Here is a 13,273-nt window from a genome sequence, read left to right as displayed (position 1 = left end):
TGTATGCATTCTAATTTTGTGAATGTTGTGACAGCCTAGATTCGCAAATTAAAATGCATGCAAAAGTTCTTCCATATTGTACACAATGTGCATTGAATGCCAGTGGCAATTCACGAAAATTTCATGCCACAAAATTATCTTGATTTGCAATGCCTTGGCTACGTGGTTTGTACAATGAGTGTAAGAAAACTACAAATAGAAAAAAAAAAAAAAACTGTAGGCACACTGGTACTGCCAGAAAATGGAGTGGAAAAAAGATTGATCACTTCTATCTCACCCCCCTCCCCCCATCAAAGCTACACCTATCTCAGATTGCTATACACTTGGAGGTGTTACACCTCTCTCTCTCTCTCTCTCTCTCCAAAATTATGTCAGTAAGTGGGGGTGATGAAGTCAATACAGCAAAAACTATTATCACTATTATAAGCAAATACAAGTACTGCAAAGAATTTGAGCACTGAATTAACAAGAGACCCGGGGGGTCCCGCGCTCACCTGAGTATCGCAAGTTCACCTTCCATGCATTCTAGCAGACTCTTACCTGAGAACATTGGAAACTTGTGGTGGGGGGTAACTTTGAGAGCTGGGGGCATGGTGTCCATTTGCATAATATATTCCATCACACTGCTCAATCACTTCTGGTTCTAGAGAAAATCTTTAAAGATTCCTTACTGAAGGGTGTGGGTTGTTGGGCCCCATGGGGGGCCCCCAGGTGGGGCGTGGTGCCCATTTGATGGAATTGAGATTCTACCCCACTAAGGATGCTCACTGCCAAGTTTGGTGAAAATTCATCATGGAGTTTTCAAGAAAAAAGATGAAAAATTTACAATGTAATTTTATATGTAGGCCCAAATTTAGGCCCCCTGGGGCCCCCAGGTTTGGGCATGGTGCCTATATGATGGGAACAAGATTCTATCCCCCTAGGGATGCTACCTGCCAAGTTTGGTGAAAATTCATCATGGCTTTTTCAAGAAATGGCATTTTCAAGAAAAAGATGAAAATGTACAATTTGAGCCCTACTAGGACCCCTCCCCACCTCCCTCCTCTGGATCCCAAGGGGGGCACCCCTGATTCTGCCATGAACAAACTTGACACTGCAGTCATCAATGTACCAACTCATAGTATTAACTTAGCTCTATCACTTATGGTTCTAGAGAAGAAGATTTTTTAAGATTCCTCAATTTTGGGGAGTTTGGGCCCCTCTGGGGGCCCCCAGGTGGGGCATGGTGCCCATTTGAACAAATTGAGATCCTTTCCCCCTAGGGATGTTGTACCTGCCAAGTTTGGTGCAAATTGGTCATGGGGTTCTTAAGAAGAAGATGAAAATGTAAAAAGTTTACGCACGACCGACGCCTGACGAAGAGCGATCGCAATAGCTCACTTGAGCCTTTGGCTCAGGTGAGCTAAAAAGGCATGTACATTTTGTCCACTTCGTCGCCGGTCACATGAATCGACGAATCACTCAATTTTGGGTCAAATTTTTGATTTTGAGATTTTCAATCATTTCGATAGCAGATATTCCATACTACATATTCTGAAATTCTCAGTGTGTAATTCGGTGTAATTTTTACGTAGTTATCACTTTTGTAGAAGTATAGTAACTCCATTTGTGAAAATTATTTGTTTTCCCCACAGACGCTTAAGTGTTAAACAATCAGGCGATTCGATGGTTCGGTGACCGCACGTACGCGCGGTCACCGAACCGACGAATCAGTGCGCATTGACTTGCGTGTAATTTTTGAGATTCAACAGTTCATTGACCGCGCGCACAGTGCGCATACTATGTAATACATGTGTTGACAATGACAACGCTCAATGTACATGTACATATGGACACACATGGAAAATGACAACGTTCTTTGCAGACCGAAAATACATGCATGCAGCTCTTTCCCGCTTATTTGTTAACAATACAATTCGATAAAAACTTCACAAGTTAGAGCAAGAATTGAAGTCTGATGTCCTACAAAAATAATTGGAAATTATAGACATGAAAGTGTAGCAACCATAAGTCAAAAATGGGTTAACTTCAAACGCGATTTTCTAGAATTGTCATTCTTACGCACAACTGAGGGATTCGTCGTTTTGTGTGACCGGCGACGACTTGTATAGCATCATAGCATATATGTAATAGGCTGCTGTACCTATTCCCCATAGGCTACTGTGCATAGTTATTTGGTGGCTATGCAATAATACAATGTAAATCATATTTTGTCTCGTCTGTTGCACTTAAACGTTTGTTGAGTGGACAAACACTTGCTATTAAGGAGCTCTTGCTACAAGCACATACAGCCTGTAATACGAAGTCCCTAATTATTTAGTACAGGGTCTTCTTTAAAGTTCAGCAACTACTGCCTTGTAGATAGTGATTATGCATAGGAAAGACTGTATGGCTTTATTTCAAGAAAAACCAGGAAAATTTGCTCGATAGGGCCAAAATTCCCTTGTATTCATTCATTGCCAGGAATATAATAGGACTACATAAATAAGAGGAATGTATAATACAGATGTACATCATTACATAGTGTATCTGATGGTATTGAATTAATTAGATACTAGACACTATCAAATCAAGCTAAATTATATAAAAAAATAATAATAATAATAAATAATAATAATAAATGGACAGCTCGTCATTTGATTATCATAACACAAGTAAACAATCACACAATATCTGGCAAGATGGCTGCTAGTATTTCTGGCTGCACTAATATTCTTGTTATTAAACATTGTGAACTATTCACAATATCAGACATTGAAAAAAAAATTATATTATATTGGATGGCTATGAATGGGATACCAGGGAATATTGGCCCTAATGAGTGCAATATTCTCTGGTATTCCATGAATTAATGTCATCCAATATGATTACTATCATCTATAATCATTATGTAGAAAGCATTATAAACTGCACTCGTCTTTGAAGTTGTCTCAGTCCTGAAAAGGGGAGTAGCCTCTACCTGCACAATACATATGAAGCAACTACATGTAGTTACAATTGTACCTGGTAGTCCTCAGCAAGATGTTTGCATGCGTGTGAATTGTAACAAGATTTTGCACACTATATGTGTATTTTTACAATACTGCAGAGATTTAAGGTGATTAAGTTTGATTAGCCCTAATTCAAAAATTAAACATAATTAAGACTTAAAACTTTCAGGGTATGTAGCCAACATATATGAGAGACAGTGGAGATAAAATTATATGAAACCTTACATTTTTCATGTATATTTTAAACAATATGCCTTAAAAATTGACCATTTTAGGACACCAAATTTGTGACATGATTAGTACCCCTAAGATCAAATGCATCATACTCAACTAAATTATATATTTCTATAAGTGTTTTTGACTGATCTTATTCCAGAACATGCCTATTTGGAATGACATGTAAAGATAATCCTGTTAATAAACCTTTTTCATTCCTAAAATGCCATTATAAACAGTGCGTAACGCGTGTTACGCTTGGTGTCCACGCGACAACCGTTACACAGAGATCCTAGAAAAGGTTGATCGGAATTCTGAAAATCAATGCATTTTTGCTGTTTTAATGAGCTCAATGGGGGATGAAAAATATGTGACTTTTGTTCCAAAATATTTACATCTTTATGTCAAAATTAACAATGGTAAATCAGCAATTTTTTGGTGTCCAATGTAACCACCGTTACACATGAAGATTTGATCTTTTATTTTGTACATTTCCAATACTATTTACTGGCCTTTCTGATTTTTCTGAGTTCCTTTCCAGGATAGGTATCCAAAAGAAAAGAATATAAATTATATAAAATATTTGGGAAGAAACTATTTGCCTCTTTCTCTTTAGTGTCCAATCGCGACGCGCGTTGCGACACGCGTTATGCATATTTGGAAAATGCCTAAATAAGTACAAACAGTAAAATTCTGCACTGTTATCACAATACATTAGTTACATTATTAACATATCAAGTTTATAAATATTTTGTGATCAACAGTATGTGTTTAAAATTATTTTCAATATTCTATGTAACGGATGTTACATAGGACACCAAGCATTTTCAATGGATTTCCCTATAGGAATGTACACAAAATAACATTTTTCTGATTTAATTTTTTACAGAGCTTTTTTGTGCACTATCTCTCTGTACAACCCTGAATATCAAGAAGTCACTATTCATTAAAATGAAGCTTATTTTGAGGTCATTCTAGTGGAATTTAATTTGTAGTAAAATGTCACACTTTTGGTTGCAGTATTGTAAAAATACACATATAGTAGCAAGCGTCCGCGCACTCAGCAAGCGCTGGCGCAACGGACAAGACAAAATAAGGTGCATTACTGAACGACCAGTAACAATGGTAGCCTATGGTAGCCTAATTAATGTATTGGCCCCTGCATTTCGTTCAATACATTCTCATATTGCGTGGTAAAACTTGAGTGGAAAACGATCCACATTTTTATTGCGCCGCTAAAACGTCCTATTGGGACCTAGTGAGATGATGACAAGAAATATTGCACGTTGTAACAAAAGTTGGACATTAAAAGAACTGCACTGTAGGGATAAACTTGAAATCTACATGGATACATGGAGGTTTGCATTGTACCAAGCTAGAACAAAATCTTCATTGTTATGTATGTCTTGTATAATTTGCTAAATAGCATTCCAGCGACCTGACCATAAACAGGAAGCAAGCCCATCATGTATGAAGGTCAACTAAATTTTAGTGTTACAGAGCAGGTGGCATGTTGACTTTGAATTATGATAATACTGCCATCTGGCATTGAGCATTGTCACGCTTGAATCAATGTTATATTGACACACAGCTGTGGACTGTTGGCAATGTTCAACAGACTTGATCTGAGACTAAAACAACACCTCCCCCCCCCCACACACACACACACACACACCCACACCTGTCCTTACAACTACTGTACTGAGTACTTTTTCCTTCACTTCTACCTGATAGGTCTCACCTCCCTGCTGCTACTTAGACCCCGTTTACAGTGCGGAGCTGGGCCGAGCCGCGGCCGAGCCACGGCCGAGCCACGGCCGAGCCACGGCCGAGCACCGCCTCAATTGCGGGGCTGAGCACCGCAATTTTGTCAGTTTACACTTCCGGGCTCTGCCGCGCTTTTCATTCAAACCTTTCAATATTTTGTTGTAGTGGCGCTCTGCTTGTAAACAAACACAATTTGGTATAGTCTGGTTTTCAAACCCTTTGCCAACTGGATTCCGTGGCGACGAAGTCGCCGTTCGGGCAAAGGCCCTTGCCAAAGGAAAAATCCTTTGCAGGACAAAACCACCTTAAACTATACTAGTTTTCTAAGTTGAGGGGGGTCAATGTCCTGAATAGCGAAATAGTACGGGCAGAGGCTTTGGAAGCCAGACTAAAATTGGCCGCGCATTTGGCCCAGTTTGCATTTACACTGAGAAAAGCCCGGGCTCGGCCGCAGCCGAGACCACCTCCAGAGCGTGGCCAAATGAGCAGCCAATTTTGGCCCCGCATTTGGTCTTTTGTGTGCGTTTACACTGAAATGAAGGCGGGCTCCACCGCGGCCGAGCCCCGCACTGTAAATGGGGTCCTAGATGATGTAGAATGTCTAGTGCGTATAACAGCCAACAAAACCATTATGAATACATTACTAAATGCACTGTTTAGCATTCACGTTGCATTGCTCTAGTCACAAATCAATCCTTTTCATTTGTTTGCAGCTAGACACACATCAATGGAGAAGTCATAGGTGCAGTTTGTAGTTCAACTTTGTCCTTATTGTCCTTAAAGGGACTGTACAGTACTGGTTGAGGTGGGGATTCATGTTTTGAACATTCCTAAGTGAGATAATGAGAAACCTCTTAAAAATGAAATATGAAAGAGCATGTAATTTTAAATAGGATTCAATGTTTATTTGATGAAAATTGGTTTTCAAATGGCTGAGATATCCATAAAAGTTATTGTATAATTAAAGGCGACAGGCCACGCCTTTTATTAGGATCTCTTTGTTTCACCTTGTTTTTTGGATATCTCAGCCATTTCAAAACCAATTTTCATCAAATACACTTTTGATACCAGTCCCTTGGAATTGCATGCTCTTTGACATCTTATGGAGTCATTTCTGAATATCTCGTAAAATGTTAAAAGCTAAATCCTCACCTCGACCAGAACTATATTGTACACACCCTTTAAAGCAGAGTACTGCATACTGATGGGAGTACAAATGTACATTTATAAGAGAATGATCTGGCCAGAACTGACATGGCATGTATGCATTGTTCTCCTCTAGCTCTTTATACTCATAGTCCATCACCAAAGTATAACCCTAGTTATGTAGCCATGGATACTAGATAGATTGTGGGAAGTGTATGCCAAAGTACAACTCCACATTTTTATTTATTATTATCTTGTTTTTAACCATTGAGGACGAGTCCCGAGTATAATCGGGCAAGTGTCTATGGGAAATGCGTGTTGTGGCAAAACCAGCCCATCTTCAACAGGTCAAGATACTGGTTCATGAAGGATGTCTTCACCAGATTCTAAGTGAAAGCAATTTAACATTTACTGTCTACATATCAGATGCTGCTTTTTAATGCGAAGGTTCGTTGATCAATCCGAAACACACAATTCCTTATACCTAGAGGTTCGTTAATCCGAAAATGAAATAGGGTTCGCCATTCCGAAGACTCGTTTATCCGAAAATGAAATAGGGTTCGTTACTCCAAAGGTTCGTTAATCCGAAAATGAATCTAGGTTTGTTATTTCGAAGGTTCGTCGATCCGACAATAAAATAGGGTCCATAACGAACCTTCGGAGTAACAAGCTTTGTTTCATTTTTGGATTAACGAACCTTCGGAATAACGAACCTTAATTCATTTTCGGATTAATGAACCTTGTGAATAACGAAGCTGATCACATTTTCGGATTAACAAACATTCGGAATAAAGAATCTTTGGAATAACGAACTTTCAGAATAACGAACCTTCGGACCAAAGAACCTTTGGAATGACGGACCTTCGGAAAAAACGACCTGTAACCTACAATTGTACATGTACATCAATGTATAGCAGTACAACTTGCCCTGTCCTGTCCATGTTCGTTTTTATTATCACCTTTATATTTCCTTGGGAATGCATGAAGACAACTCCTGACCTCTGACCTCTGTGACAATTTTAAAAGACTTGTAGTAAAACCCATCAAGTTCTGGGGAAATTTTACTCTTACCATCCTGTCCTCCTCAAATTGGCACCCCTAAATTCTAATGCAAACAGTGTTCAAACACATCTTCAACAGGGAAAGGTTTTCGCCCTTGTAAGAACAGCTCTACATAAAATCAACTTTCTCTGATGTGTAAATAATCATACAGTTTACCAAAACACTGAAAAGAACTCTTCATAATTTACAAAACACATCAATGGGAGTTTGTAGACAGTCACCACTATAGGCAGCTGACACAGACAGGCAAGTAGAAAGTCTAGGAAACTCACACAACATCGAGGATGCCAGTAAAGTCAAAGTCACCCCGAACTTGCTCATGGAGATTCCAGGGAACATACCTAAAGAATAAACATGAGATAAATCGAAGTTAACATCAACATCAATAACAACATCAACAACAAAACAAAATTTAGCAGCACTTCAATTTCCTTTTAATAGTACAGCTAAATCACTGTGGGGACAGACTTGGCAACACTGCTGCTTAAAAAGACTTCCCACTATTCATTTCTACAAAGGCATCACTTTCTGAATGATCAACAGTGGTACCAATGGTACATTGAAAACTGAGGGGAGTTAACCAAGTGTCTTTGGTTCCAAATTATCAGTCGTCAAAGAACCTACAATCAATATTGTTACTACAGGTGTACAAACCTTGCAATCAGGAAAGGCATTACCTACAAAAACAAAACAAAAAGACATTCAAGAGCTCTACAGACTGTATTCCTTTTTTTCTGTCTCTTGTTGTAAAGGAGACATGTCATCGGTGAAATTCAGTCCAATGCTGTCACTAGTGTCAGCTGTCTAAACTGTGATTGCACACACTTTGTGCACTTATTGGATTTACAATTGGCCGAGTCATTCATTGCCTGTGCCTACAGGTGTACAAACCTTGTAATCAGGAAAGGCATTACCTACAAAAACAAAACAAAAAGACATTCAAGAGCTCTACAGACTGTATTCCTTTTTTTCTGACTCTTGTTGTAAAGGAGACATGTCATCGGTGAAATTCAGTCCAATGCTCTCACTAGTGTCACCTGTCTAAACTGTGATTGCACACACTTTGTGCACTTATTGGATTTATATTGGCCGAGTCATTCATTGCCTGTGCCTACAGGTGTACAAACCTTGTAATCAGGAAAGGCATTACCTACACGTACAAAAACACAACAAAAAGACATTCAAGAGCTCTACAGACTGTATTCCTTTTTTTCTGACTCTTGTTGTAAAGGAGACATGTCATCGGTGAAATTCAGTCCAATGCTGTCACTAGTGTCAGCTGTCTAAACTGTGATTGCACACACTTTGTGCACTTATTGGATTTATATTGGCCGAGTCATTCATTGCCTGTGCCTTGATTTCATACTAAAGTCGCCCAAAAACATTCTGAAGGGAAGTTTTACATCTGGACTAGTTAATCTTGGAAATAAAAACATTCAGAGAATTGGTAAAATGTTGAAAAAAGGGCTCTTATCACCAATCAATGCTGATAAATGACTGAGGAAAATTATTTGATATGATGAATGATTGATTCTGGAGTATAGTTTCAGCTGAATCCTTGCTGTGAGTACAGTCACAGAGTGAATATCAAGGCACACAAAAATCAGATACTCACTGCAATATAAAGTCACTAAAAATGACTGCGAGATTGAATGGATTTAGTGACTTCATTTACTACTTTTTGCAGCTGACAGGAACTCACGTGGTCACTGTATTCAGCCCACCACTTTTCATCTTCATCAGTCTGTCCTCCCAGTACTGGGGCACGACACGGAAGTAGTGCAGACTCCCGGACAGGATCGTGATCTTCTCGCCATCGAGCACAAACTCTCCCCCTTCCAGCCGCACGCTCGGCTCCTGCAAAGATTTCACGTAATCCAGCTGACGCGTCTTCATTCTTTGCCAGTACCACATGACAGTGATGGCACCGAGGCCGATAATGACCAGCCACCGCAGGAGGTGGACTTTCCGAATGGAGACCTGCGACATGTTTTTCTCTTTTTGGTGATGATGCTGTGTTCGTAAGTCTCAACAAGATACACTGCCTACAATAATGATCTTCAGAGTAAAATAACGACCAGTGTACTCATGTTTCATACAGTGCTTGTTGCTGATGGGGATGATGGCAATTCACTTGTTATTCGCATTTCACCGCAGGATAAATTCAGCTCAATCAGCCTTGGATTATTGATTGCCTTCAACCAATGTATGACAGGTGAAAGCCCAATGTCTTTGTGACTTTGGTTCTACTTCTGACAAATATAGACAATTCCCATGATTCATATGGAGCGTTCTTGGTTGGTCACTTGTCACATTACACCACAAGCTTCCTGTATCTTACACAAAACTTAAAGTTATGTTCTTTTGTAAACACCAGAGTTTGGATCTTTGAGAATGATCCCGACTAATCAGCATCACAGTAACTTAATAATAATAATTTCTTCTCCCGACCCTAAGCTGAACTAGCGCGGTAGTGCTATTGGTACTTTACGCTGCAGTACAGTTCAGAAAGGCACTTTAAAGGCCGTGTAGGCCTACCTTGCTACAGCTAGGTACAAAGTACAGTATGTTTAATAGTTTATTTATTTTTGCTTTGGTCTTGACTTTGTTGATGGCAATTAATGCTTCTCATCAAACACTAACGTTGTCAAAACATTTACTCATTATCACTTGATTCGTTTATTTACCAGCCATCACAACCACTGATCTAAACAATAAATTTTCTTTTTTTTTTTTACAAATGCTGTTTATACAATGGATAGAACAGTGGGTGGAATTGGCCGTGGAATCCACTCTGCTGTATAGCGTAGAACATACAAATACCCGTCTAGACAGTTTCTGTAGGCCTATGCAAGTTGTAGAACCTATCTTGGTAACTATACACAGCCCAGTCACTGTACATGGTACGTCGCGACAACAGCGTCTGGTCGGGCTACTATCTTAGTATTAGTAAGTCGTATAATTTAATGTAGGAAGAAAAAAAAAAAAGAACAATTTCTCTTATCGACCACTCACTGCACTGGAAGTGGTGCCTACTGGTGGTGTCAAAAAAACAGTTAGCAATTGTCAGTATAAATTCTATAATCAGTGATAATACCAAGGAGGTATAGATTCTACCTCCTTGATAATGACCTGAGATTGAGAACTGAGGTCTAAACGTTTAACAGAACCTCAGCTCACTGTGAGTCAGAGGCTCACCAGACTAGACAATCAACCAGAACTAGGTCCTAATCACTAATTAAACAAAGTAAATTATTAGACTAGAAAATGAAGAATGATTTTGTCTTTCACCATCATTTGTCGAGAGATTCGTGGTGACTTCAGCAAACGAGAATGAAAAGTGAGCCTTTTAGCTTTGAGCAGTGAGATGGGAATTTGTTGCAGAGGCACTGGAGCTCACGATTGGGAGTCAGAGCTTGACTGGGCTGCACCGGGCAACGGAAACGTAGTTGACTGCCCTTTCTGTAGTTCTTCCAAGTCCCACTGCACTGAGCCGACTGTCACCACTGCACTGGCACACACACCGCACTATAAACGTGGAGGCTCGAACGGCGCGGCACGAATCACGCGACTTTCACACTGTAGTATTATGTGCTGATACTAAGTCGATCCCATTCCGTGTGACACCCCCTAAAAAGAAAAACTATCCGGCGACAATCGTGCAAACAGCTCGCTCAATCTATTGCTTGCCAACGTTATTTGCACTGACCTTCATTCAATGGCCCTTTAGTAAATTCAAACGATATGACACGTATCTGGCGAAGTTCCAGGCACATAGTCCAGTTTGTAGATTACCGAGTTCAGTACTATTTGCATAGACCTAGCCGGCGCGGCCTTCGAATCATGCATGCATGCTGCGCGCGATACCACACGGCGCTCCTCCAGCTAGTTTCCGACGACGGTAATTCCCCGCATAGAGGCGCCGGGTTGTACCGGCTTCAGGCACCGATGGCTACTAACATCGTCAAAGCAGTACAGTAGCAAACGCCCTCTAACGACAAAAGAAGTAGCAGCTGCTAGCAGCTGCTGCAGCATGCAGAGATTCACTGTTTGGTAGCATGTTTAGCCCATAGAGCTGTATAAACAGCTCTATGGTTTATAAGCCAAAGATCAATGGGTGGTATTCTCTGGTACTATTGATAGTGTAGGATCTTGAATAATCGCGATCTTAAACTTCTCGAACTTTTCGGCAGTCTGATCGCGCCTTAATAAGCCGTAATATATTATTTTATGACTGCATGAGCATGAGAAGTGACACATGCAAGCATCAGTGATGATCCCGCAAGGCGCGATCAGACTGCCGAAAAGTTCGAGAAGTTGGTCAGCTGGGTGGTCCTGAAAACGGATATTATAAAAGTCTTGTCTAACCTGTACATCCTGTTCAACTGCAAAATGCAAATTTCAAAGAGAACAGAGCATGAGCCTTTCACTTATGTTGACACTAATGGAGGGGCAAAGCAAAACAAGCCGTAATATTTTATTTTATGACTGCAGAGCATGAGAAGTGGCATGCAAGCATCAGTGATCTTGATGGTCCCGCAAGGTGCGATCAGACTGCCGAAAAGTTCGAGAAGTTTAAGATCTCGAAGTTTTGCTAGTGTAATGTCGTCATCATATCAGGGCACCATTATGAAGCAAACCAACGAACAGCTATTTAAAGTCTCCAGACATGATCTGATCTGTGCAGGACAACAACACAGACTCGATAGGCGCGGTCAGACTGGCAAGATCGAGAGTTTTCGCAATCTTTTGTCCACTGGCAAAAGAGATTGATAAGTTTGGTGGGAGTGGAGGAAAAAAATCCCTATATGGAGTGGGAAGTTTTGCGGAAAGTTTGCAGTCACATGCACCGGCAAAACTACGAGATCTTAAAGAAGAATCCACTCTAAAATCTTCAAATCAATTTCCTAAGAAAGAGAAAAACAATCTCTGCAGAACAGTGCAAAAGTTATCAAAATCGGATGAGAAATAAGGAAATTGTGACATTTTGAAATTTCACATTTGTGTTGGAAGACACTTTTGACCAGTCGATATGATTTTTCATTTTCAGCTGTTGAAACACAAAACTTGCCTTTAAACCACCAAAAATGATTAAAAAAAATCAATGTCAACTTGGATATCATCTTGGTATATGGGAATATGCTTTTTACTTGTAAGCTATTACCTAAAAATAAGAATTTTCCGAATTAACAAAATGACATACATGGAAAATTGTGAGGGCATGACATCATCAAATTGCTCGTTTGAATACTCATAAGGACTCAACCGTCAAGCATGGAATGTTTTCCGTAACGGAATGAAATTTCGAAATGTTTTCAGAACAGAATGAAATTTCGAAATATCATGCCTTCCGCATTTCTTATCGGATTGTTGTCATCTTATCGTTCTGTACGTGTATAGGGAAAAATTATCTTGAAGTTTATTTATTTATTTTTTTATTTTTTTATTTTTGGTGGATTTCTTCTAGATCCAGGTAACACCTTTCCATGCAAGTCTTGCGTATGACTTGCGAAGAAAAGTTTTTGCTGCCGGAGATCTCCGCAGATGACCCGTATCACCTGACAGTATAGGCCTGCCTATAAAACACGCATGTCACCCGCAGTTGCCAGGAGTTGCGCACGCAAGTGCTGTAGTTACCAGCAGCCAAGTTAAAAGGATGACATAGTATTGGTTGAGGTGAGGAGTCTGCTTTTAAAGGGAAAATCCAGTCGTTAGTCTCATAAGGAACACTTATTATGAGTTCAAAGGCACAGTTTTGATCGAAAACGGGTGAAAAATAAGGAAGTTATATGACAGTTTAAAGTTTCGCGCTTTTTTTTTTGGGGGGGGGAGGAACAGTTCTTGAACAGTCAACATGAATATGCAAATAGCAAAGTACGCATGTCATCCCCTCATATATCTTTATACGATATAGTTTGTACATAAAATTTTTCATTCAAATGCAAATACGCCCGAGGCCCAAATCCTCGTATAACTGATGACTATTCTGAAATTATTCAACCAAGATTACTATATTTCAGACTTCAACGACAGAACTATTGAATTTCATCATTTTTTGTACAAGTCAATGGAAAATTGTGAGGTTATGACAT

The 13,273-nt window shown here is 39.7% G+C and overlaps 1 protein-coding gene across 2 annotated transcripts in view; it reads right to left on the bottom strand.

Moving 5' to 3' along the window:
* LOC140229992 (beta-galactosidase-1-like protein 2) overlaps positions 1 to 10,616 on the bottom strand; it is a 35,322-nt gene extending 24,706 nt beyond the window's left edge. Inside the window, exons 1-3 of one of the 2 annotated variants that reach the window (XM_072310190.1) lie at positions 10,473 to 10,616; positions 8,884 to 9,038; positions 7,454 to 7,522 (exon numbers count right to left, since the gene is read on the bottom strand). In XM_072310190.1, the coding sequence (XP_072166291.1) occupies positions 7,454 to 7,522; positions 8,884 to 9,038; positions 10,473 to 10,478 (230 nt within the window). In that variant the 5' untranslated portion in view covers positions 10,479 to 10,616. Of the gene's footprint in view, positions 1 to 7,453; positions 7,523 to 8,883; positions 9,507 to 10,472 lie in introns of those variants that run through there. The other variant, XM_072310189.1, reaches the window with a different exon arrangement.
* Positions 10,617 to 13,273: the final 2,657 nt, after the last annotated feature.

The sequence above is a fragment of the Diadema setosum genome, chromosome 6, assembly GCF_964275005.1.
Source record: "Diadema setosum chromosome 6, eeDiaSeto1, whole genome shotgun sequence".
In the NCBI taxonomy this organism is placed as follows: domain Eukaryota; kingdom Metazoa; phylum Echinodermata; class Echinoidea; order Diadematoida; family Diadematidae; genus Diadema; species Diadema setosum.
This window is presented reverse-complemented; position numbering and strand designations above follow the sequence as displayed.